General features: G+C 50.2%; 8 protein-coding genes across 8 annotated transcripts; 3 read left to right on the top strand and 5 right to left on the bottom strand.

Moving 5' to 3' along the window:
• BKA55DRAFT_700151 (uncharacterized protein) lies at positions 1-4,760 on the top strand (the record flags this gene model as incomplete). The annotated part of the gene is made up of 3 exons (XM_046200577.1): positions 1-406; positions 538-695; positions 758-4,760. The coding sequence occupies 3 exons, from the start codon at positions 1-3 to the stop codon at positions 4,361-4,363; spliced, it is 4,170 nt and encodes a 1,389-aa protein (XP_046056636.1). The 3' UTR covers positions 4,364-4,760.
• Positions 4,761-5,812: 1,052 nt separating this feature from the next.
• On the top strand, positions 5,813-9,501 carry BKA55DRAFT_682942 (uncharacterized protein; the record flags this gene model as incomplete). Its single annotated transcript, XM_046198434.1, has 3 exons — positions 5,813-5,837; positions 5,895-6,901; positions 6,952-9,501. 3 exons carry the CDS (start codon positions 5,813-5,815, stop codon positions 9,499-9,501), a joined length of 3,582 nt encoding a protein of 1,193 aa, XP_046056635.1.
• A 1,369-nt stretch (positions 9,502-10,870) lies between these two features.
• BKA55DRAFT_588452 (uncharacterized protein) lies at positions 10,871-13,707 on the bottom strand (the record flags this gene model as incomplete). The annotated part of the gene is made up of 2 exons (XM_046194791.1): positions 10,871-12,172; positions 12,226-13,707. The coding sequence occupies 2 exons, from the start codon at positions 13,705-13,707 to the stop codon at positions 10,871-10,873; spliced, it is 2,784 nt and encodes a 927-aa protein (XP_046056634.1).
• Positions 13,708-14,708: 1,001 nt separating this feature from the next.
• Positions 14,709-17,479, bottom strand: BKA55DRAFT_549832 (Oligosaccharyl transferase STT3 subunit-domain-containing protein). Its single transcript, XM_046191236.1, has 5 exons — positions 17,225-17,479; positions 17,080-17,103; positions 16,347-17,021; positions 15,150-16,293; positions 14,709-15,096 (listed from the first exon to the last, which is right to left on the bottom strand). The coding sequence occupies exons 1-5, from the start codon at positions 17,358-17,360 to the stop codon at positions 14,826-14,828; spliced, it is 2,250 nt and encodes a 749-aa protein (XP_046056633.1). The 5' UTR covers positions 17,361-17,479; the 3' UTR covers positions 14,709-14,825.
• A 704-nt stretch (positions 17,480-18,183) lies between these two features.
• On the bottom strand, positions 18,184-18,700 carry BKA55DRAFT_682939 (ATP synthase E chain-domain-containing protein; the record flags this gene model as incomplete). The annotated part of the gene is made up of 3 exons (XM_046198433.1): positions 18,184-18,257; positions 18,366-18,543; positions 18,680-18,700. 3 exons carry the CDS (start codon positions 18,698-18,700, stop codon positions 18,184-18,186), a joined length of 273 nt encoding a protein of 90 aa, XP_046056632.1.
• Positions 18,701-19,377: 677 nt separating this feature from the next.
• BKA55DRAFT_588450 (WD40-repeat-containing domain protein) lies at positions 19,378-21,514 on the top strand (the record flags this gene model as incomplete). The annotated part of the gene is made up of 2 exons (XM_046194790.1): positions 19,378-19,500; positions 19,559-21,514. 2 exons carry the CDS (start codon positions 19,378-19,380, stop codon positions 21,512-21,514), a joined length of 2,079 nt encoding a protein of 692 aa, XP_046056631.1.
• A 596-nt stretch (positions 21,515-22,110) lies between these two features.
• On the bottom strand, positions 22,111-23,202 carry BKA55DRAFT_498025 (NADP-dependent oxidoreductase domain-containing protein; the record flags this gene model as incomplete). Its single annotated transcript, XM_046186513.1, has 3 exons — positions 22,111-22,476; positions 22,528-23,099; positions 23,151-23,202. 3 exons carry the CDS (start codon positions 23,200-23,202, stop codon positions 22,111-22,113), a joined length of 990 nt encoding a protein of 329 aa, XP_046056630.1.
• A 526-nt stretch (positions 23,203-23,728) lies between these two features.
• BKA55DRAFT_532488 (uncharacterized protein) lies at positions 23,729-24,667 on the bottom strand (the record flags this gene model as incomplete). The annotated part of the gene is made up of 1 exon (XM_046189345.1): positions 23,729-24,667. The coding sequence occupies one exon, from the start codon at positions 24,665-24,667 to the stop codon at positions 23,729-23,731; it is 939 nt and encodes a 312-aa protein (XP_046056629.1).
• Positions 24,668-24,793: the final 126 nt, after the last annotated feature.

Below are 24,793 nucleotides of genomic sequence, written 5' to 3'. Positions count from 1 at the left end.
ATGTCCCAGTTCTCTGCGGGCACAAAGACACCGCCGCCCTCAACTTCTCCTCCATCAAACTCACCTCATAGACCGGGACATCGCAAGACGAACTCTGGTACAGAACCTTTTCCAGACCACCGAGTCAGTACCGACATTTCTCGGCCAAACACACCGCCTTCGCGGCCAGATTATGGCACTCCCATAAACGGCGGCTCCCCAATTGAACCTTCTGCTCGTCGAAGACGCAGTTCATCTGCCGCATCATCACGACCCCCGTCCATGGTCCTGGCTCATCAACCACCCATCATGGATATCACCGAGGATACAATCCCCGAACTTCAGCCCATCTTTTCATTTCTCAACAGCCATTCCAACAAGCTGTACCAGGAGGGTTATTTCCTCAAACTCGATGACCAGAATACACGTACGCTCGATCTAGCTTCCATTGCCGCTTGTTCCCCTCCACACTCGCACCCCTGTGGCGCCAAGTTTACTCCACACTCAACTATTCACACATGTGCTGCAAGGATGTTCAGCTAACAAAGTCGTTAACAGAGGGCAAACCCAACCCTGATAGAACTTGGACAGAGTGTTTTGCCCAGCTCGTGGGAACCGTTTTGTCACTATGGGACGCCGCGGAACTGGACGCAGCTGGCGAGGACGGCGAAGTCTTGCCCAAATTTATCAACTTGACGGATGCCTCAATCAAAATGGTGAATAACCCGCTCGCTTGCCAAGTATATCTTCATGCTTGACTAACACATTTCTATCACAGATCGAATCGCTGCCTACAAGATCTTCAGACGAGCAACCGCTACAGAACATCCTGAGCATCTCCACGGCTGGAAGAAACCGATATCTCCTCCATTTTAACTCGCGACACTCGCTGCTGCAATGGACTGCCGGTATTCGACTAGCTATTTTCGAGCACTCCTCTCTGCAGGAGGCCTATACTGGCGCTCTGATTGCCGGCAAGGGCAAATCGCTCAACAACATTGGTGTCATCATGGAGAGGGCACGATTCCCCACCGAAGAATGGGTTAGAGTCCGATTCGGTGCTGGTGTACCTTGGAGACGATGCTGGTGTGTTATCACCCCTCCTGACGAAAAGCAGTATGCCAAGCTCCAGAAGGAGCTCAAGAAGAGGTCTCCTTACGATCGATCGCCTGTCCCCACACTTAAGGGAGACATCAAGTTCTACGACCAGCGAAAGGATGGCAAGAAGCAGAAGAAGATGCAGCCCATTGCTACCATCACCGACGCCTACTCCGCTTATGCCATCTATCCTCAGTCCAAGTCATTGATAGATGCTTCGACCTTACTCAAGGTTGAGGGTAACATTGCTATTCACACTGATCCTCCCTCATCTACTGAAGGCTTCGTCTTCATCATGCCTGAGACCCACCCAGCTGTCAGCGGATTCGAGATGTTGCTGCGTTTCCTTTTCCCTACCTGGGATACCTTTGGTCTTTACGGCCGACCTGGAAGACTTGTTGCCAGCACACTTGACTCTAGATCTCTCATGTTCGCCATGCCTAAGAGCCGGCGCTACGGTTATCTTGAGAATCTGGATGTTTCCAACCTGATTCTCGAGGATGGTAGCTCTGGATGGGGCGAGAGAGATTGGAGAAGAAAGCTCAAGGAATGCACCGGTACTCGTATGAATGCTGTAGATGATGCGCCCGCGACACGCTCCCGAAGCAACAGTCGAAAGAGCGTTCGACTAAGCTTTGGTGATGGACCTCCAAAACCCAAGACCGGATTTTCAGATGAACAAGTTCCTACCAGATCCTCGCGATCCTTCTCCCTTACTGAGCGCACTCGAACAGACTCAGCTCCCGCAGACCCTGCGCGGGTTGCTTTTGGAGGACATGGCCGTAACTCATCCGACCCCAACCATTTGGGTGGCCCTCCTTTCCGTCCTGGCACCAATGGTAATAGCCCTTACTCAGGCTCGCCACAACGCGGGCAGACTCCCGTCGGCGCTCCCCGTCATAACCAGGGTTCTCGTGATGAGAGTCCCGCTTACCAGAATGAGCGAGCTCCCTCTGGCTCTCCTCCCCTGAAAGACTTGGATGGCATGCGTCAGATGCATACCCCTGAACCAGTCTCACGACCCCCAGCCTTCAGCCACGGGTCTCAGGCTCGCCCCGTCAGCAGAGCTTATCATTCCCCCGAGCTTAGACGGGCTAACAGTAGGCTTTCCGTCACAACTCTGGCCCAGCTTGCCACAGCTGGAGGATTGGGTGGACCGAACGATTCGAATCCTTCTCCACGAGGAGATGAGGTGGACGCTGCAAGATCTGGACCATCGGTACTGCCACCACACGCCAACTCCGTAGGGATATCTGCTAACGACAACCGTTCGCGTGAAGCTTTAAGCCCACCGAATCAGGATCCCTCTTCCAACAGTCTTCCTCCTCCGGCCAACTTGTCCCAACAACGATCACGATCGCCACTGGCCCAGCCCCCGCTTGGGCCTCCTAACGCTTATGGCCGCGGGCCCAACTCACGTCCTGGAACCTCAGAAGGACGGCGATCTCCGATGCCTCCCGGCATGCCACCTCAACAACGACCTCCCCACCCTCAGAATGCCAACCGTCGGCCTGACATGGGTCCTGATGGCCGTCGACCGTCTGACCCTCGACGACCTGGCCCTGACGGACGCAGACCATCGGATCCCCGAGGTCCTGGCTTTGATGGACGCAGACCTTCCGACCCCCGCGGTCGTGGCAATGGCCCTCCTCCTAGCCATATGCCTCCGCCTCCCGGCCCCCATGGCAATTATCGTCCTGGACCGGGCCGTCCCGGACCTCCTGGCCCTCCGGGTTATCGCCCTAATGGACCTCCTCATGGACCACCAAATGGACCACCAGGACCGATGGGTCACCGAAAGCCTGTGCCAGGCGGACCTCCTCCACCTGCCCCTTTTGAAAATTCCAAGGGAAACACAATGTCTGGTAGCAGTGGGATTACTACGAATGAGATAATTGATCATTATGCCTTCGACCAAGGCCGTCAGACACCCCGGCAAGGAACCCCAAACTCAGATAGGCGACCAGGGCCCCCAGGCAGGCAAGAAAGTCACATGAGCAACCAAAGCAGTCATTATGAGGATAACTCTCCCACCAGTAGCCTCAAGAACTTTGTAGACACATACCAATACAGCGAACCAAAGCCTCGAGCTGGTGTCTTGAAGACTGTCGGTGGCGCCGAGGAGCCTGATCCCCGAGATCCTGGTTATGATATACCAAATATTAATTTCGGCCCAACCATCAATTACGCAGCCACCAAGGACCGCAGTAAAACTCCAGGCGCTCTCACTCCTGGAGGCTCATCACAGAGACCGCATACACCTGGAGGTCAGGGACCAACGCCCCCTCCTCACAAGTCTTCGGGTTCTCAGGGATCACTTGGACGCAAAGAATCCCCAGACCCAAAGCGCACTATGGCATGGCAGCCCGGCGCATCAACTCCTCCGAGCAATGCGCACGGGTTAAGCCCCGAAGAATTCGTGCAGCAAAGGGCGGCTCATGCTCGGAGTGCATCCAGCAACACTTTGGGCGGCTCACCCAGCCCAGGCATCAAACGAACTAGTTCCTCTGACATCCTACAAGCTATCCAGAACGGTCGCCACTCTCGTAACAGCTCTGTTGATTTACTTGCGCGACCTGGATCGCGGGGTGCCGGTTCGACCTTGAACTTTGCAAGCTCTGGGGAGACATCTAGCCACCTCAGTGCTCGGGAGCAGGAGCATGTGGCCCGCCTCACAGGCCAACCATTGATCAGCATGCCAGGACACCAGAGACAGGGGTCCCAGGGTAGCTTTGTACCCAGCCATCAGAGGCAAGCTTCCTCGGGCTCGGGTTTAGTTGGTGCTATCGAAGCCCGGGAACGAGAGAAGGAACAGATGAAGCAGGGAGTGAACAGCCAGGCAGTCCAGCATGCGATCAACCAGCGACAGCATCAACAGGCTGCCATGGCGTACCAGCAGCAGATGGCGCAGCAACAAATGGCTCAGCAGCAAATGATGCAACAGCAAATGGCCCAACAACAACAGATTGCGTACCAGCAGCAAGCTCATCAACAACAGAACTACCAACAAGGATATCAACAGCCAATGATTGGTGCTGGTAACATGCCCCCATACAGCCCCGTAGGTCAACCAGCTGGCCAATATACTCCCGGTGGATCTCCGTACGGAGCGGCTCCTCAACAGATGGGAGGCTATGGACAGCCGAACAGTTTCTCGCGACCACTCCGGGCTGCGCAGCAGGTTGACCCTCGCTTCGTGCCACCTCAGGGTCAATACGGCCCGTCGCCTGGAGGTCAACAGGCCACTCGAAACGTTCATCCTCAGTATCAAGGACAAGCGTTTTAGTAGCGAATAGTGAAGGGTCTAGTTATACCACTACTTAACTAAGATTATGGACATTGGATGATTGTAGCGATTTGGAGCAAACATGAAGGGGCCGCATACATCACATGGCGTTTAGGAAATGTAAAGACATGGTTATTTGGCGGCAGCGGGTTGAAAACCAATTGCATAGTTACACTCTTGGGCATACAAAGAGAGGGCTGCATCATCTTTGGGAAGGGTAGCATACTTGGTCATAGATGCATTTTGAATCTAACATACATTTCTTTTCTTCTAACTAAGCATTATGGTGTCTTGAATCGACATTTTGCGTACATGAGGTGCAAATAAGCTTCTATGACGGATGACACGTAAAATAAGGTACGAATAGCTAGGGGAAAAAAACTCAATTATGTTTTTTGTCTAATATCATGACGTAAATAGTAAAATTTGAGAAGAAAATCAGCTATTGGTTCATGATGCTGCGTGAACTAAGCTGAGACCTTTGGCAGGCGTTGCTGTCCAGTGACTTTGCTTGACCCGCTCGATTCTGAAGGCGAGTCTCGAGGGCAAAGCATTGTTGGTAGGCGCCTGACGAGCTGGAGTAGATTCTTGTACTTGTAGGCTGTGATTGTTAGAGAAGTGACAAAGCGCGTGACTTGAACGCGTCTCGAGTACAATTTTCACGCGCCCGTGTTACAAGAAAAGATACGTGATGTGACCTTGTTTTGTTGAATCAGATGAGCTCGAACTTTTTTTCTCCCTGGTTGCTGAGGCATCCGAGATGTACAGTACCTACCTTACCTAGGTATACCAAACGTTTCCACTCTGTCAGTGGAGGCAAGGGGTCGCCGATGGTGATCATGAACGGCACTCAAACGGCTTCTCCCCGCTGCGACTTTGCTCTCTTGGGGATTTATCAGCCTGGAAGCGGTCACTAAAGGGTGCCTAATTACCTGTTAGATTCCAATGTGATAGGTCAGCCAACTTCGTTAACCCAGATTCCGATTGATAACAGCCAACCAACGTCAGTAGCGACCTGACCCTCGAGGAAACGGTCGGTCGTGACGTCCCTCATCCCTCGTCCCTGCCCGTTCCATCCAATACTTGAACCTCAAAGTCCCTTGTCGTTTCTTTTTCCATCCCGTCCCCCTCTCTTGGATTCTTGATACTCTTCACTTGTTTTTCTGTGTCTCTTTTTTGTTTCCTTCCTTACCTTTCAACATACGCAATTTCCTTATAAAAGACTCGCACAACTATTGTCTCGACTCGACCGCATCGAGACATACAAACCTCGGGCTGGTTGTTACCCCAACTATACCTGCGCCTAGGACTTTCAAACCTCTGCCACATGCGACCGTGATCGCCTCGACTTTTTAGCACAACGTCACGATTTGCCTCAACTTGGCCCCATTGACTTTTCCCACGACAGTCTTGCATTGCTTCGCAGCGTAGGCTGCTCGGGTCCTTCCAATGGACGGCGACGAGCCCACGCAAGGTACGTCCCCCATCTATCCGATGCTCCCTCCTCTTTGAGCTGACCTCCCCCTGGAAGCGACACAGAATGTTCTCGATCCGCGCCGTGTCGGGAAGCAGAATTCAGGCTTTTCAGACGAAGATATCTCCGACATAATATGCGTCCTCTACCCACACTCTGATTCTGCCCGTGTCGAACTCGAACGTCTGGTCGGCGAAAACTCCCCACACATCATTGGAAAAGACGAAGCGGATGGCGTTGAACCCGACTATGCCTTAGAAGACCAAGCAGCCCGTTTTCTCGCCAATCCAACCGGCACCGGTACCCATGCCATCATTCTACGTCTATCGTCGCACCTCAAGAACCCGAAGGCCGGCTTTGTCTTTGGTCGAAATCCCGTCCGATGCGACGTTGTGTTTGTCAACGATCCTTTGAAAAGAATCAGTAACATTCACTTCCGGATTTACGTCAACGAATATGGCACTGTCATGGTTGAGGACCAATCGACCAACGGTACCATTGTTGATGACCATCTTTTAACTTCCCATCCTCAAGCCAAGGGAAGAAGTGACCCTCCAATTAGCAAGTGGGTTTTGAGTTCTGGCTCGATTATTAAGATCTATCTCCATAAGGAGGCCCGGGACTTGACTTTCCGAGTCCGTATACCACGGCGTGATAACGAGTATGACCAAGCATATACCGATAAAGTCGATGATTTTTTCGCACGTCACGGACTACCACGCCAAAATGAGACCATCACGCCTGGTCCAGGCGGTCACGTTGATCTCTTTAAACAACCTGCTCAGACACATTTTAAGAGAGAAGAGACCAATGAGATAACGCAGCGTACTCCTCAAACATTACCTAAAAGAAGAGACGCACCACGGGAATGGACGGGCTCCGGAAAATATAACAGAACCGGCTCGATCGGAAAGGGTGCCTTCGCAGTTGTCCACAGGGTCACCTCAAAGTATGACGGCTTGCCATATGCTGCTAAAGAGATCGAAAAGCGCCGTTTTATCAAGAACGGCGTCCTTGATCAGAAGGTCGAGAATGAGATGAAGATCATGCAGCGAGTTAAGCATGTGAGTTTTGCGTCATATTACCCGCTTTCGTCGCTAACATAACTCTGTAGCCCCATATTGTTCGCTACATGGAGCACTTTGAATGGGATGACCGATTGCTAATCATCATTATGGAATTTGTTCCTGGCGGTGACTTGGGAAAACTTATCTCAGACCAAAAGGCTCTGAGGGAGGATGTTGTTCGAACCATGTCAGGGCAGCTCTTGGGTGCCTTGGGATATCTACACGCCAATAACATCACTCATCGCGACGTCAAACCAGACAACATCCTCATCAACTCACTCAATCCAATTGATCTCAAGCTCACCGACTTTGGCTTGTCAAAAATGGTGGACAGCGAGCAGACTTTCTTGCGAACGTTTTGTGGCACCTTGCTTTATTGCGCCCCTGAGGTGTACACAGAATATGCCGAGTATGATGATGACGGCGTTCGTAGTCGAGGGAAGAAGATGAGACGTCCGCCGGGCCAAAGATACAACCACGCCGTTGACATCTGGTCTCTTGGCGGGGTCTTGTTTTATGCTCTGACTGCGTCACCTCCTTATCCTGTCAAGAGTGGCATCAGCTACTCTGAGCTGTTACACAAGATCATGACTACCCGGCTGAACATCGCACCACTGCAGAGGAATGATGTGTCAGAGCAAGCTATTGACTTCCTCTGCAGAATGCTCCAGCGCCGGCCAGAAAACCGAGCAACAGTGGCAGAACTCGAAAGCCACCCATGGTCTTCCAGCGACGACTCTATCGTCAACGCTTCACAATCCTTTGACGAGATTTCGGATGACGACATGTTTGACAACTTTTCCCAATTGCAACCTCGACATTACGAAGAAGATAGGGTCAGTGACTCTATGGGCGAAGAGTCAGAAAAAGAAACCCCGACGGTACCACTAGAAACGAACCAGCCCAGACTATTTGGAGAAGTTGGTGTCTCAGCGATTGGTAGCTCAGGAGTTATCCCGGAAGATTATCTCAACCTCGAGAATAGCAACCCTAGTGCAGACGAGACCGAAATCCTCCGCAAGGATGAAGACGAGGCATATCAATCGGACGAGTTGCTTACACCCAGGAACAGGAATCGTCGGACATACCGCCAGAACAACATTTCGATGGCACAGAATCAGTCTGAGGACCAACTTCAGAGTCTGGTAGAGGACGTGGCGTCGCAGAGCCTTGGCGGGAATGAGTCAAGCGTGCAACGCCCTGGACAATCGCGTTGCTCTCTGCAATCGGCAGACTTGAATACTAGTAAACGAAAACCCCCCTCATATGATACAAGCGACGAGTTCGAGAACACACCCCAAGGAAAACCTACAATGAAGAGACTTAAGTCAGAAGGCAACATTGAAGATCTGGCAAATGACGTATTTGAGGAGTACAAACTGCTGGTGCAAGTGCCATCTGCCGAGAAGCAAGCTTCAGGGCGCCAAATTGACAAACCTTACAACAAAACATGTTTCTGGGAGCAAGACAAGACAACGTGGCACTTCGACTATCCGGAACTCACTCATCTGCAACACAAAGCTTTCGAGCGGGGCGCGGCCGCAAGGAATGAAAAGTTCGAGCCCGGAAAAACGCCATTATGGGATCTTGCGATGAAGTATTTCTCTCCCGTCTCAAAAGCCGGGTCGCAAATCAACCAAACTCGACGAAGCTCGCGGACACCTCAGGACACGGCAGCTGATGAGCCCCTGGAATTTCCTCCGACTGCCGCTCCGCTTGAGAACTCTCAGATTCCCGATACTTTGCCTACACACACACAGATAATCGTCCCGGTCCAGGAAGACGAGCCCAATAGGCGTGCCATTGGCGTGCTTGAGTCTCATCACGATTCGTGCGTCCCTGGGATCAGCATTCCCATCAAAGATACCTTGGTCTCATTCGGCCGTGGCCCAGCAAATACTGAGGTGTTCAAAGACATACAAGAATCCCGAGTGCCGAAGTATGCCTTTAAACTGCTGCTTTGGAAAGAAGATGGCACCTTTGATCCTTCAAAGGATCCTGATAAAGTTCCTCCTCCTTGGCTTCGAGATGCCGGAGATCCGAACGAGTACGGGTTTTACATCTCGACCAAAGCATCCGTTGGTATCAGCATCAATGGTTACCAACTTGCTTCTTCTGATGCGAAGAACCACAGCGGCCCCTCACACCATTGGGCTCGAATTTGGAACGGTGACACAGTGATGATATGGGGCGACAGAAAGAGCACACAGACAAAACTCACATTTCAGTGTTTCTGGGGTGCCTCTTCCCAGGCGCGTGAGCAGAATCAAGGTTTGCAACTCGCATCTACGTCGCTCGCCCAGAAACTTGACGCTGCGTGTCAAAAGGCGGAGAAACGGATCAAGGAGGTCATTGAGAAGAAGAAGATCAAAGACGCAATCAATGCTGATCTACGGGAACGTATAGAAAACATTGAAAGAGAACAAGAACGAAGTCGTGCTTTCGAGAAGAAGCGAAAAGAGGCCATCGCTTATCTTGACTCTAGACAAACCCCTTTGTCGCGAATGGCTTCGCCCGCAAGCGCACCAGGAACAAGTAACTACCTTGAACCTCTAATGTTTCGTATGAGCTCCGATAACAATCTCTCGATCCAGTAATGAAACGCAACATATATACGATTTGCTAGAGGAGCATTTGCATGTGCTTAAGTCTCCGGTCCTTTCAACTGTTACCACGGACACGGAGTCATGATTTCTTTTCCATTTCCTTGGCATTTTTGGCGGGCATATGGGCAAGCGCGAGAATTGACTGGTGCTATAGGAAACTCCGGGGATGAAGAAGGTTACTCACAGCTAAATTCGCGATTCTTTCCTGGCGAAAAAAACGGCTTATCTGTATGGAGATAGACCCTGCTATCATGGCATCTTGGTGGAGTATATGTGGGAAAATGCAGAACATACTACATAGAAAATGATATATCATGTAATTTAAGATTTTGCGCATCCCTTCTATCATGCGACGACTGATATAACTTAATTGTGAGGATAATGATTGAGATCATACAAGTTCAATAAGATGATCGATATATCTATCACCGTTGAAGGACATGTGGGGCTGGTTCATATTACATGATTGAATCGTTCCGTTTCTAATAATACAATAGCAAGTTTTACCAAAAGAACGCTTGTCATACAATCATAATCCTCCTTCATACAAATTATAATCACCTCTCATAACCGAGTTCATCTCGACTCTTCATTATCCGGACCCAGCCATCCAGGGGTCGATGCGCATGCATCCAATGTTCATACATTTGTTCCCAAGAGTTACATTTCCACAGGTCTTCTCATTCAGGAGCTTAATCACTAGGCTCAAGTGAAAGTTTGATGATGCTTCGAGTAAGTATGCTGGTGATTATCGGGTTTTAGACAGCGATGCCGTCTACGAGAGGCCGAATGGGCAGTGTATCGTGAGAAGAATTGTTCCCAACAATTTCATTGAACTCGTTGGAGTCTTGACCAGAAGATTCTTCATCGTCTTCCTCGCCGACTGAAGAAGCAGCTTCGACAATAAGTTTGTACTCTACGAGACTCAAGCGTTAGTCGACAAAATTGACAGTATTTGTTTTGGTCAAGACTCACCGATATGGTCGGATGCACTCTCATGGGAATCATCAGCAGCGCTTGCCTCCTCAACTGTTGGGATAGGATCAAATGCATTCTTCCAGACAGATGTGTCCGACTGAGCAGGTGAGCATTGCTTGCGCTCATGCTCTTTCTTCGGTGAATTATCGGATCTGGTAGAAGAAGTGCAGTAGGCAAATTCTGGAAAGCTGCGCTGGCGAGGTGTGTAGTAAGGGTTGCCGCTGGCTTGACCCTCAGTCTTGTCAAAAGTTGAATCCCTATCGATGAAACTGCACGAGTCAGGATCCGTAAAGGAGGCAGTAAAAATGTTTGATGAGCACCGAGATTGCTGGGGACAGGGAGTTGTCTGGCTGTCAGTGAAACTGCGAGGGCCAAATCGTTCCTAATTGTCTCTGGCAGTCTCGTTAAAGTTGTGACTAGGGGCGTGTGAACTCGCTCGATCGCCTGGGGGAACGGAAGATGACTTGTCCTTGTTCTTCTTGAAGAAGGATGAGAACACGCTTCCCGAAGACATACGGGATGGAAGAGATGCAGTGGACTCCATATACTGATCATGATAGCTGTAGTCGCGAAACTTGGGGATCGGTGCCTGGAATCCTTCCTCTGTCTCATGGCGATCATGCAAGGGGCTGTCATCTGTATACTGCTCTATGTAAGAGTACGCAGGACTTCGGAAGGAATCCCAGTCTCCACCGTTGTCAAAATCTTTGCTGAAAGCACCCTGGGAGTAGCCCTTAGAAGGTGCTCCGGGTCGAAAGTCGTCTGGTGTACGCAAGTTCTCGCGATTGGGAACCGAACTATTCCTTGAAGACTGGCCATAGTGAGGATGGAGGTACTTGTCTGTGGCTTTTCTTTCAGGTGAATAGCTGTTGTAGTACGAGGGCTTCTTGCGGGAGATGAGAGGGGACCCTGAAGACCTCATGCGGGCGGGAGACCCAGGCTCCGAGAGCTCAGTATCCCCATCGTGGGTCAAGGGCGTACGAACATCGACAGACTTCTTGAATCTCACGGTCTTGCTACCAGAAGACTTGGAAGAGCTCGGGTCAGAGCGGTCAGAGTCAAGAGACTTCTCGCGCGGTCGATGTGGCTCCTTTGCTGTTGCATCCTGGGCATTTCCGGAGCCGTCTGAAGATGAGCGATCACTGGCCATCGCAGACTTGAGAACAAAGTCGCGTGGAAGAGTTTTCCATGGTTCGTAAACCTTGTTCGCGAACTTCTGACCAGTCTTTTCGCTTTCATGGCTACTAGTGTGAGTGTCCACCTTTGAGTGAGCCGTCGAAACCGAGTCTTCAACATATGGCGCCTGGTAATTTCGAGGAAGCTTTTCACTCTCATTCTGAGGATGAGGAGGAGGATCAGTATTGACATCTCCTGATGACTTCCGCTCTGCTCGGCGACCGGAAGATCCCGTGTCTCTCGATGGACAGTAAGACGACTCCGGGGAGACGACGGTAGTCTCTGGGGAAACAACACTGTCTCTGGGCTCTCGTGGTTCAGGACGCCTTCCGCGGACTTTTTCAACCGCCGGGGCCTGTTTCTCGTACTCGGAGGCCTCGTCCTGGCCAAGGGGGGCTTTTGATTTGCTTTTCTTACGATTGCGGTGGCGATTGACAGTAAGAGAATCCATGTCATCTTCTTTTTGAATCGCAGCTCGCCTGGCTATGTGATCCTTCAGTCTGGGGGCCTGTTATTACATATTAGCTCCCATCCGATGTTCACGATATTCTGTCAACATACCAGGCCAATCACAGAAGTGTCTGGCAGACTTCCATTGTAGTGGAACTCCAGGACGCAGGCATCGCAATAGTTCGTGAAGATGGGCTCTCCTGGAAAGACTGGGTTCTGTGCATGAAATGTCTTGGACCTTGCGCTTCCACAATTGAAACAGAAGTGGTATTGGCGTACGACACCTCGTTTGTGTTCCATCTCCCGGCAGCTCTCACAGAGATTAATCTTCGTGGATGGTCCTGAGCCAACAGGAAATTTCTTGTGGTAGAGCGCTGAACGCATGTTTCCACACTCCGTGCAAACGTGATGGCGTTCGATGCGCTGAGGACTCACAGCTCGTTGGCCACATTGCTCTCGCTTCCGACTCTGCTCAAAGTCCTTCGATTGTGCAGTCTTATGATCATGGACTGATTGAGAGAAGCCGCTGACAGTTGAGAGTGATACTTGTCTTGAGTGAGGCCTTTTGCTTTCTGTGATGGCCTTGTTCAAGGCAAAGTTAAGTCTGTCTTGAAGACGGCGGAGGTCGCGGCGTAAGATTCTGCTGTTGGGCTCCTCGGCCAAGTCGGCCATCTTGGCTTCTATATGTTTCTGTAGGCGTTGCACTTCATTTGTCAATGGGCCCGAAACCCCGGTGTCTTTCTGGTTGCCAGACTTGTTCTGGCGGGCATCCCCATCCCCTGCTGGATTTAGGGTGTTCTCGGATGCCACCGGAGGCATAGAGACTGGTGGTGCTTGGTCAGATGTAGGAGTTCGTGTTGCGACAGTTTGGGGAACAGGCGCAATATACTGAGCCGGATGAACTTGCACCAGGGGAGATGGTTGGTGCGGAACATAGTTGATCTGGGGTTGATAGTACACTGGTTGCTGAGGGAAAGGCTGGTAATCTGGGACCCTAAGAGGCTGGTTCAAAGAAGGGATAGGAAATGATGAAGATTGTACAATGTTACAAGATTGATTCGACAAAGGAATGGGAAACTGAGGGGGGAATGTTGCAGAAGGTCGTACATGAGAAACAGGCTGTTGTTGACTCTTCATGATCTCGGCGGTCGATCTTCGAGAACTCGAGCGAGATCCCTGACGGCGAGACGATTTTCGGGGACTTGAGCGAGGTGATGACTTTGTGCGATGTCGACGATGGTGTTTCTTTCTCTGAGGGGATCTTTTCGAAGGATGAGGAGACGAATGAGGAAGTGGATGAGGCGTAGAGACTCTTTCCGGTGTATCATAGCCATGTTGCTGACGCCCTCGGTCATCCTCAGAAGACGAAGAAAAGGCGTTCTCGGGGCCGACTTCGTTGCCATCACCACATTCAGAATTAGAGTCAGAGTCAGAGTCAGAGTCGGATGCATATTCGAGTCCTACACGACGAGCGCTGTTGTTTCCAGATCCATTGCCGCGTAGAAATGGAAGGCCGAAGGCAGCACTCAATAGGTCGACATCATAGTCAGGCCGATAACGGCGACGGCGAATAGCTTTGTGAAAGATATTCATTGCGCCTCAACCAGGAGAAGACTCCTGAGAGAAAAACGGCAGTGTCCTTGGTATTCGTATACAGTTGGTGCTGTGGTGGTATGGAGAGAGTGTTTGTGAGGGATAGATGAGAAGGAGAGTGGGCGAGTATGGTAGAAGAAGGGAAAAGACGTGAGAATGAGAGGAGGAAGATGGCTTGCTCAAATAGTAAACACAGAAATACCTCCGTTTGCTCGAGTTTTCTGATTTCTTTCGGAATTGTGGGCGCCTTTGGAAAAGTTGAATAAAGGTAGTTGTTGTGACGGCCGTTGGCAGCTGGCAAGAACTGTCACTCGTGTTTACAACTGGCAGGCTAGAGGCCACCAAAATGCCCGCAGATTCTAGACTGAATCTCTGATTGTGGCAGCCAAAACTCTTCTTTCTCAAGTGAGGTAATGAAAAAGAAGATCAGCTCGAGCGCCCCTGTCTGGTATTCGACTGACGAAGGAACTTGCTCCTAGATACTCGTTGCAAAGGGCTCTTCATCTGTTTTTGTTCAGAAATACTTGACTGGCTCTCGCAATCTCTGCTCAAGGCCTAAAGGTACAAGGGAGGTTGCTGTTGTATCTTCGAGGCAGTTCCTAAAATATCAAGACAGCAACTTAGGCACCAGAGAAATAACAGATATCTATCAAGGAGAAGAGGAAGGAGTAATGAGTATGAAGATAAGAAAAAAGACGAAAAGGGAGAAGGAGCAGAAATCCCCCTCTCTTGTACGCGACTTTCTGTTCGGGCATGCCGATAAAGTCACCAACTTCATTCTCAGCTTCAACAATCAATCTTGTCATTGTATTCAGGCGTTTTCAAGCTGGCAAACGACAGTGCTCTTCTTTCTCCTCCTTTCTTAGCTTCCTCAAGCAAACATGCCAAAGTCTCATGGCACTCTTTGTTATCTCTAATAGACCATCGGCATGGCATATGGCAGCAAACACACTTTAGCATCCATGAGTTGCTTCAACGCTGCTTGAGTGAGACAGAGAAATCTCTTTTCAAATCTTACACTGATATACATATTCAATTCAATTTTGTCTAAATGCGAGCTAAACCGGGACACTTTATCCTTGCCTCCTAGGCTCCAGCGGCAATAGCTCATTCTCCATCTAATCCACACGGAGAACACGGGCACCTCGCTTTTGAACCGCCTTCTTCTTCTTCTGCCCACGGTTAAAGGCACCCGCTTCAAAATGATCACGGCCAACATTGTCAAGATCCTTGACCTTGTAAATACGGATGAGCCAATTCTCACTGGTGAAGGCCTCCTCCAATACATCGAGTGTGGGGCTTGTGTCGGGCATTTTAACGCCACGAACTCGATCAACGATCTTTCCAGGAGAATTCGTCTTGTTGAAGTTGTGGTAAGACATCTTGTACCTGAAGGCAGCCTGTTAGCGTGGTGGTCATTCTCTGTGCATATGTATACTTACATCAAGCTGTTCTTCATGGTCTCGGTAGCGCCGGCATCAACTCTGTATTCGCCGCGTTCCGTGAAGAAGTTGCGCTCTTTAACCTCATCGGGCCAGATGCCCTCCGCAATGCGAACCATCCAGAGAAACTTGTTAATGTCATCTCCAGAGTATCCAAGAACGCCACCAAAGACAACGAGAACATAGTCAACCTCGTGCTGGCGCATGATGGGATAGCTGACCTCTTCACGAGAACTCATGGCCTTGCCAACAGTAGCGATGTGAGTGTTGTTCCAGGTGTTGTTGTCAACGAGGGTTGGGCGGTCGGCCATACCACCAATCTGATAACCATAGTCCCACCATGACATGATCTTGGCGTCTTTGCCGGTATTCTGTCGGAGCCATTGATAGGCCTCCCGATAGTCATCAATAATGACCGGGCTGCCATCCATACGTCGACTGGACAGGACAACAGAGGGCGCTGAGTAGGCGTTGGAGGTGACCCATGTGCAGTGAGTAACAAACATGACCAGGTAGATAACCATGCCAGCAACAACCGTAATCTTGGACAAGGTAGTGTAAATACCAACGTCGGGCTTTGCGGTCGCTCGGAGGGCACCCTTGGCTTTCTTGGATCCCTCAACAGCCTCTCCTTGTGCAGCCTGGTTGGGCTCAGGCTGATTGACCCTCAGATAGGTGTCGAGGAGCTGAGAGGCAGCCATAGCAGCAGCAACACACACAACAGGTGTTAGTGTGAGCATCAGACGAACCATAACGCCAGCAAAGTAGCTTGCAAACAGAGCATAGACAACAATGAAGACATGCTCATCCGCGAGGTTCTGGAAACACATATAGACACCGGCAGGGAAAAGCCAGATGAGGAAGTTAAGATCAAAGAAAAATGAGGGCCATGCGGTAGGCTGATGCTCCGAGACTGAAGCAATGATGGGAATGTGAATCTTGGCATAGCCGGTGTCAAACAATGAATAGAATCGACCGCCCCAGGGCGCGATGTATCCAAATGAGGTCAAGAGAATGAGGCCAGCGAGACCAACGAAGAAAGTCGCGACACCAGCAGCAACTACAATGGTTGTAATTTGTCGACCAGGGATAACAGACTTGACGTAAACAATGAATGCAATCACCTGAAGGAGGCCAAAAACACCTACACGGCAATGTTAGTATTATGTGTCACTTTGAATGTTTGTGTAAACGCACCAAGCGCGGGCATGTGCTCATTGGTCTTGACACAGAGGAAGCCGACAAAAGGCACCTGGAAACTAGCCATGGTGCCAATAGCGTACCACGTCGTGTAGCTGACATAGAGGCGATCGCTGTATCGACCCATGCAGATGAGAACGAAGGCATGGACGGGCAGTAGACATGTAATGAAAGCATATCCACCCCACGATGCAACCATATAGGCGTACGACAGCGCGCAAAGGGCGCCCCACAGCATCGAGCCCAACTTCAAAGCCTTGACCCAGAGGTAGAATGTGAGAACAAGAAGGAAAATGGCGATGGCCTCGTTATCGTAGCTACCGGCCACGGATCGAGAGATGTAACCTGGTGCAATACCCATGAAAACAGCAGCAAGAAGACCAGCGGATGAAGATGTAGTCATCTCATTGGTAAGGAGGTAGGCAGCATAGGCTGTCAGGCCAGAGAAGGCTGGGGCGAGAAGGACACAAATGTTTCGAATATCGACGGGGACCGTAAGGGCGCGGAGAGCGTGGTAGATGACGCCGCTTGTCACCATCAGACCAGGATAGAGGGTGCCTCCGGTAACCCGCCCAAGAGGATGCCATGTCCTGTCATCGAACCAGTCCCAAAATTTGTAGAATCCATTGGCGACGAGGTATTTTGTCGCGCGGAAGTTGAACCACGGGTCGACTATCATAAAGGTTAGCTCGCCATGATGGAGCGATTCGTTAGTATCTGCAAGACTGACATTCGTGAATAATACTTTCGAAGCCTGCGCCGGACGAGTTAGCAAAATCTATATTCCCAATGGAAGAGAGTCCTCGTTGCTCAGCAGACAGCAAAACCAGAGCAAGAATTGAGGCATTCACCCATCATGGGAAGAAAGCACTTACGTATCACAGAAAAAAGGCGACTGGACACAGCTGCGCCAGCGATCAAGAGAAGAATGATGACTCTTAGTAGAGTCCTAGTGTTTTGTCCGTTCACTCCGGCGAGGACGTCTTCGGTTTTTGCCGTCTTTACCGCCATGATGGGTTGCGATTGTCGACGATGTTTGACCCTGGATTTGATGCAACTTGTAGAAGCCGAAACCCAAGATGATATTCAACTCCACCAGAAGGACAGCTTGGAGCTTTACTACTGAGACGGGGAGCTACAGGAGGTAAATGTGGGACCCACCCACAAACCTTAGAGGCAAGGTACGTATCCTTTACGCGGCCGTGCATCCACTCAAAACTTAGCTCGTTCTTCAGATTATGGCCATGAAGGCCAGAGCCACAGTTTATCCGGCGAAGCTCTGGCGTATCAACTTGAAGACGATGATCAGGTCATTCTACGTCAATCTCAATAGGTTGACCGGGATAGCATGCAATATGGGTTTATAGCTTGCTAAATCACACCTGACTCTCACTTCATTGACCACAGGAATTGCTTCAAGCATTAGAATCGCTTATCGTCAACTTGCTTTTGCTGTAAAACTAAACATACATCCATACCTGATACACATCATCATAAGCCCGCATAGATACACTTAGCTTTCCCGCTCAAAGTCTCCCATCACATGCCCAAGTGATACAAGCCCTAGCCAAAACCATTGACGTTTTTTTTGTCGTCTAAAGTAGATATATTGTACACCTGTACATAGAGTTAAACAGGGACCTAAGGAAACATCTATGCAGGACCGCCATGTATATCCTCAATCATACACCGAGTCTGGTTCGAGGCTCGGATTATGCCTCGGCAGGACCTGTTTCCCTACGGTTGGTCAACCTTTTCGCCGAAACCTCCTATTGTTCCCATCCTGTCCCTTCTCATATCTTGCGTTGCGTTTCCCCGCGCCGGTATTACAAATTTAAGGGCTCTCCTTCTGCACCTTCAGCAGCAACTTCTCGAGATCAAACTTGGGGTCTGAGGGGTCGGTAATAACTGTATACACAATTAGTTGAGGGCTCTCCAGATTGTGTGTCTCGCATGTGCAATATGCCGCGGCCAATTGCGAGGAGTGGGTTTGGGGCGAAGCTGAGTTTGACGTACCAGAATCGCCAGATGTTGGGTTGTTCTTCTTAGCAAACTCGGCCTTGGCTTGCTGGATAAGCTTCTCCTTCTTCTCGTACTCGTGCTGCGCATGCTCGGCCTTTTGCGAGGCAGTAATCGCTCGCTGGTGGGTGAAACCGTAAAAGATACCCAGGCCAAGGGCGGACCACCGCAAAACCTATAAATGACTCAATTAGTCCTCAGGTCCATAAACAATCCAATTCTGCCGCTCGAAAGATCGCATTCTCTGACGTAGTCGAGTGCTCGGGGTTGGGATACGGTCGAGCGGCCGAATCGGGGAGGATAACACGCACGTTCACTCCGGTCGAAGCCATTGGGAATTAGAGTCGCAAAAAAAGGGCGAACGGGACGAAGAGCGAAAGGATCGGTATTGACGATAGTCGGGGGTCGACAATGGCTTGTCAATGGACCCAGTCGGAGTGGCTCGAGGGGATTAGATGCGTCGGCTTGAGGTGAAGAATTGAAAAGTCGTCGGGAAAAGTCGCAGTTTTTCCATTCGCTGCCAAAGAGCCAACCGCTGGCGGCTGGGAGCTCGGACAAGCTGGAGCCAGTAGCCAGTGAGCCGGCCAGCGTGATCACGTGTCCGACCTCATCTCCCAGATCAATTCACTGTGGAGTTAAGCAACGATACGTACCGACTTCAATTCCATTAGTAGCATTCTTCAGATTTCAGGCTTGTGCAGGGGGTTTATGGGGGTTGCAAGTGCCTGAGCCGGTCGCGCATGGATGGATTCAATTGGACCCCATCACAAGCTCATACCTTGCAGCATTTCATAACTTGATCACTACAAACAACGAGGAACTTACATACAGCGACCTCATTTTGTCGCGAAGGGCGACTTTTTATTTCTTGCCTTTTTCTCGTTATTTATTTGTTTTGCGAGACTTTATTTATCATCATTCAACGTGTTGTCGATCCATACCCTCCTAAACCCAGTATCATAGCTCTCAATATTGTTCAGTCTCGCAATGCGACTGTGGAACGTCCACAATGCAACAACGTCGAGATGAAATTCTAGCGAAAAAGGCGAAGCTTGCTGAGCTCAAGCGCCAGAGAGAGCTTCGGGCAAGCCAAGCGACAGCAAGTCGCTCCAGCATAGGAACCTCTAACGACGTTGGTCCCCTGATACCCTACCGCCTTTAAGCCCCTCGTTGACGTTTCTCAACCACAGTTGATATCGCCAACCCCTGGAAGAGCAGATAACCGCCGCGAGATCGAAACTCTTATAAATAGTCTTGTCGGTGATAGTAGGCCCGGCTCAACTGTCACGGGTGGACCTGGCTCTCCCGCTCCTCGTGGTAGCCGTCCAAACAGCGTCCTCAGCGCCGGCGAGATCAGCAACGAACCCTCCGAAGTAACGACCACTAGTCACATTCAAGTTCCCGCGCAGCCGCCACCTTGTCTCAGCACTGCTCCCCTCTTGACCGTTTTCGAATGCCCGCCGTCTCCAGTAAAGGAGGTTTTCTCATACAGCAAGGGTGTCCAGACGACAGAGGAATGGACAACACCTACCAGAACTAGGGCTCAGTCTCTCATCTCAGAAGCCGAAGACGTTCCCGCCGTAACTTCAACGCCCAGCAAGAGGCTGAGCAGGAGAGAGCGGGATCGAGAAGAGGAACTTCGACAGAAGATTAGAGAAGAGGTGGAGGAAGAATTGAGGGCGACAAAGGAATTTTTGAGCGACGGCATACTTCCCTCAGGCTCGGGTTCGAACTATCCTTCCAGAAATCTTACCGCCGAAGAGCTGGACGCTGTCGCCCACTCAGACGAATTCGTTGACTTCCTCGACAAGTCGACAAAGGTGATCGAGAGAGCTCTCGACCAAGAGACATATGATATTCTCACAGACTACGCTCTACAAGGCCAGGATATTGACGATGAAGACGAAGACAGTGGGAATACAGGCGGTAAGGGGCGACACAGGATAAAAGAAGTGGTCCAGTTCTTTGACGAGCGGTGGTCTAAGAAGCGCATGATCAGCGGCATTGATTTCTCGCCAAAATTCAGCGAACTCGTCCTCGCATCATATACCAAAAACCCGACAGCTCCCCATGAACCTGACGGGTTGGTTCAGGTCTGGAACATGCACATGCAAGATCGCCCTGAATACGTTTTCACCGCGCAGTCAGATATCCTGACTGCCAAGTTTTCTCCCTACCACAACAACTTAATTATTGGCGGTTCATACAGTGGTCAGGTGTTGCTGTGGGATACGAGAGCAAAGGCTGCTCCGGTTCAAAAGACTCCCCTTACGGGCTATGGCCATGCCCATCCTATTTACTCTGTTGATATTGTTGGTACCCAAAACGCCAACAATATCATTTCTTGCTCCACTGATGGTGTAGTCTGTGGCTGGACAATGGACGTCTTCGCTCAACCTCAGGAACTTCTTGAACTCAAGAACCCTAGTCAGGCCAAGGTGGCTGTCGAAGACGTGAGCCCAACGTGCCTTTCTTTCCCGGCTACAGATCCTACATTCTTCCTCGTCGGCAGTGAGGAGGGTACCATCTTCCCTTGCCATCGATATGACCGTGCCGGTGCAAAGGCTGGTGTTGATAAGAAGATCAGCTACAAGGGACATACCGCCCCTGTCATGTCTGTGGACTTCCATCCTGCTAGAGGGCCAGTGGATTTGGGCGATCTTGTCATATCGTCTTCACTCGATTGGAGCGTTAAGCTTTGGAAGGTTCGAGCACCTGCGGCGACATCTACAATCGGCTCTGGCGATGGTACCATTTCACCCCTGATTGACTTTGTGCGTGAGGATGTCGTCTATGACGCTAAGTGGTCACCCGTCAAGCCCAACATTTTTGCATTGGTCGATGGTGCTGGATGGTTGGAGCTTTGGGATATTGCAGTCGAGACTGAAGAGCCTGTGTCCAAGATTTCGCCCAGCTCTCGAAAAGATGGCAGAACTATGCTTTCGAAGAGTCTGAACAAGGTTGCATGGGAGCCCAATGATGGAAAGCGTCTTGCCACTGGTGGCATCGATGGCTCTCTCACAGTATTTGAGGTTGCCAGTGGTCTTGGTGGTAAGGATGGCCCGAAGAGTGAGGACTGGGCGAATGTGAAGAAGCTTGTGAACCGACTGGAGGCAGTTGGTTCAAATGGTGCATTGATAGTTTAGTGATCTCCATTGGATGGAGTATTGGCAGCATAGTGGCGTATGTTCTTGTGTTGTGAGGTAGTTGAGAGATGAATTTACTGATATACCCATGGCTTTTCATTTCTTTCCTTGTTTTCATCAACAATGCAATCTATTGATCTTTTCGCAGCTCTCCTGAGTTACAGGCCCCTCCTGTTGTCAAAGAAAGCAGGAGGATATTGTGTCACGTGTTGTCTCCACATCAACAATATCTTCAAGTTTTGTCGTGGAGCTAAGGCTCAACCTCAGCTTTCAACAATCTCAACTTTCGAGTTGAGAAGCTCTGCGCAATCAATGCGCAGTCTGCTGAAGAGTCCGTCTTCCCTATAGCAGTTACTCACTATGACCAGGTGTTGAAAAAGACGATAGATCAGTATGGTAAGTCACAGCCCTTATTGAAACACTCATTCAATCTTTCATGATGGCATTCATTTTTATGAATTCTGCAATTCCGAATGCCCTTTTGGTTTTGGGCAACACGTGGACACTTTACAGCTGAACAGCAACTTTGCTACTTATTGTTTCTCATTTCTATCTTGAAAGTGTGTTCTAACTCAACCACAGACTTTGTCTCACAGTTAAGCTTCCATTGGCACGCCTTCAGGATATCGCCCGCCAGAAACCTCGAATGCGTTAGCTAGATCCTCGAGGGTTTTCATCTCTTCCTCCGAAAGCGGGAAGTATTGAGCATTCTCTTCGACTCGAGCTGTTGTGGTTGCTCCGGGGGTGGGAATGATGGTAGGCATTCCCTTGCGGCCGTTCAGGCCTCTAATCCAGTTGATGGCAAGCTGTGCCGGTGTGGTTCCCTTCTTTTCTGCTACCGTCTTGACTTGTTCAACAAGCTTGAGGTTGTGCTGGAAGGATTCTGGCTGGAAACGCGGGAATCCGCTAGCAATGCCCTGACCCTGGAACTGAGAGCTGTCGGCAAAGCGACCCGTCAACATCTATAGTGATTGTTAGTTCTATGTAGTCCGGAGTTGAGTAGGCGAGCTTACACCACGTCCAATAGGCGCGTAGGCCATGATGGGAATATTATGCTTGGCACATGCAGCAGCAACACCATTCTTGATGATGTCGGGGCTGAACAAACTGCATTCGACCTCGACGAGAGCGACCTTGACAAGCTTCACAGCTTCTTCGATGGTCTCGGCACTGCATTCTGAGAGGGCAATGCCACCAACCTTGCCAGTATCAACATACTCCTTCTGAATGACGTTAAGGGTTTCTTCAAAGGGAACGTTGTGGTCTCGTCTTGAGGGCGCGAAGATATCAAGCTTCTTGACACCGCCAAGTTGGTTGAGCACATTGTCAATAGATCTGCGAACATTCTCTGGAGATCCATCGAGTTGAAACGTGTCAGTGTTGTAAGTGCCCTTCATAGCGATGACAACCTTTTCAGCGTACTCGGGATATTTTGTGAAGTATGCCTTGATGAGAGTCATGCTGTTATACTCAGGAGGTCCGTAGAACTCGGCGCCACTCCAGAGATTGCAGCCATTGATGAAGGCTGTGTGCATAGCTTCAAGAGCTTGATCTAAAGGAGTTGGGTTGGGGCGCCATGTGAAGCCTTCATGTTATTAGTCTGGTTGTATTAAGTCCCTGGAATGGCTGAACATACCCATGAGGCCGTAACCAAGAGCGCCGACCTGCTTTCCCAGAATCTCAGGCATATCGGTGTTTATAGATGGGTGGTTTGGTATTTAATACAAGCTGTGAACTATATGGATGGTGTTGATGATGTTGGAGAGGTTGTGAGACAAGGGAATCAACGAGGAAAGGCTCAAAGGTATTTATACATCAGGAGAATTGAATGATCGCATTTAAAATCAATTTCTCTGCAACTATCACGATTGATTATTCACCCTCTATCCGACCCATAATGGTGTTGTTCGCCACACCCGTTCATCGGGATTGCAGCTTCAAAATGCTACATAAATCCGAAAATGGATCTGACTAAACACTCAACTCCAGCTCGTATCCCATAACGGGACGCCACGCGAGAGAGTCCGAAGCCAACAGATCGGAGCTTGCTCTTTACGGAATTGTGTACCGCCGAGTAGACCCTTATGGAGATAGGGTATTGGATAGTGCTGTTAATCCGATTTGATGCAAAGTAGGTAGTTGTCTGGATGAACCAAGTATGCAGTAAGGTATCTCCTAGTGCTGATGCAATTGATATGGTGGTTATCATTCCCATTAATCAAGGTCAATCAATATTCCCTCTCCTCCTCTCTTCGGCTCAGGTTTAACCACTTCCTCCTCGACGTGTTCCTCTTCTTCATATTCATCCTCGGCTTCCGATTCCTCTTCAAGGTTTCTGAACTGCACATCTCGACGCTGAGCACGGATTCTGGCTCTCTGCTTTCTCTTGAGAAGGCTCCCAGCCTTCCTCGCGGTTCGTCGACCATTTGGTGCATCCACTGCATGAAGAACTTGGGGAGGCATGGGCATCAATCCCCGCGCCTGAAGCCACCAATCAGGGAATCCAGTCAGGCCAACTTCTGCAAGGCCTGCTGCAGTGATGGGCATTGTATGTTCATAGTGGCAGTCTAGACCCCATTTGCAGACACCATGGTGACACCAGTGTCGACAGAGTGAGGGCAATTGAGACGATGGTGCCGTGGTGTTGGTTGGAATTTGTGGTGTCTCTCTGTGGGGAGTAGGATTGAGATGGGCTGACTGCTGCTTGTTGACAGGATTGTGGCGGCTAGAGGAGAGGCCTTGTGCTGGTTTTAGCTTGGACTTGAGAGTTGAAAGCTGAGTTTTCGTTGGCTTCGGTGTCTCATAGTAGTTGTGAGACGATGATACACCCACTGCGCAGGTACTGGGATGAAATTCAGTGACCCGCTCATATGAACTGTCCGATTCATCACTTGTCGAAGCTTCATCCTTGGTGATGGGAGAGAATCGAAGCTTGTAAGTATCCAGCTCAGCATGGATGACTCCCAAATTCCCCATGTCTCTGGTCTCATCTGGGGATAAACTTCGAGGGGCGCCGATGACTTCAATCCACTCTGGCAGAAGGTCTGCAGGAATAAGAGGGACAGCAGTTGCAGGCTGAGAAAGAACTTGGCCGTCGGGTGTGATTTGCTCTGCCCCTGGTCTGACCAGGAAGAATTGAGGTTTGATTCCCATGATAATTGGCGAGTGTTGTGATGTCAATGAGCAGGGGAGAAGTGAACAAGCCGGTTGTGAAATGTGAGAGAGAAGCAAGAGTTCGGAGACCAGGTTCTGAGGAGCTCGGTTTATATAATTTATGCG

Source organism: Fusarium redolens (assembly GCF_020744475.1).
Source record: "Fusarium redolens strain MPI-CAGE-AT-0023 chromosome Unknown BKA55scaffold_1, whole genome shotgun sequence".
NCBI classification, from domain to species: domain Eukaryota; kingdom Fungi; phylum Ascomycota; class Sordariomycetes; order Hypocreales; family Nectriaceae; genus Fusarium; species Fusarium redolens.
The sequence above is the reverse complement of the archived record's forward strand: the minus strand, read 5'-3'. Positions and strand labels throughout refer to the sequence as shown.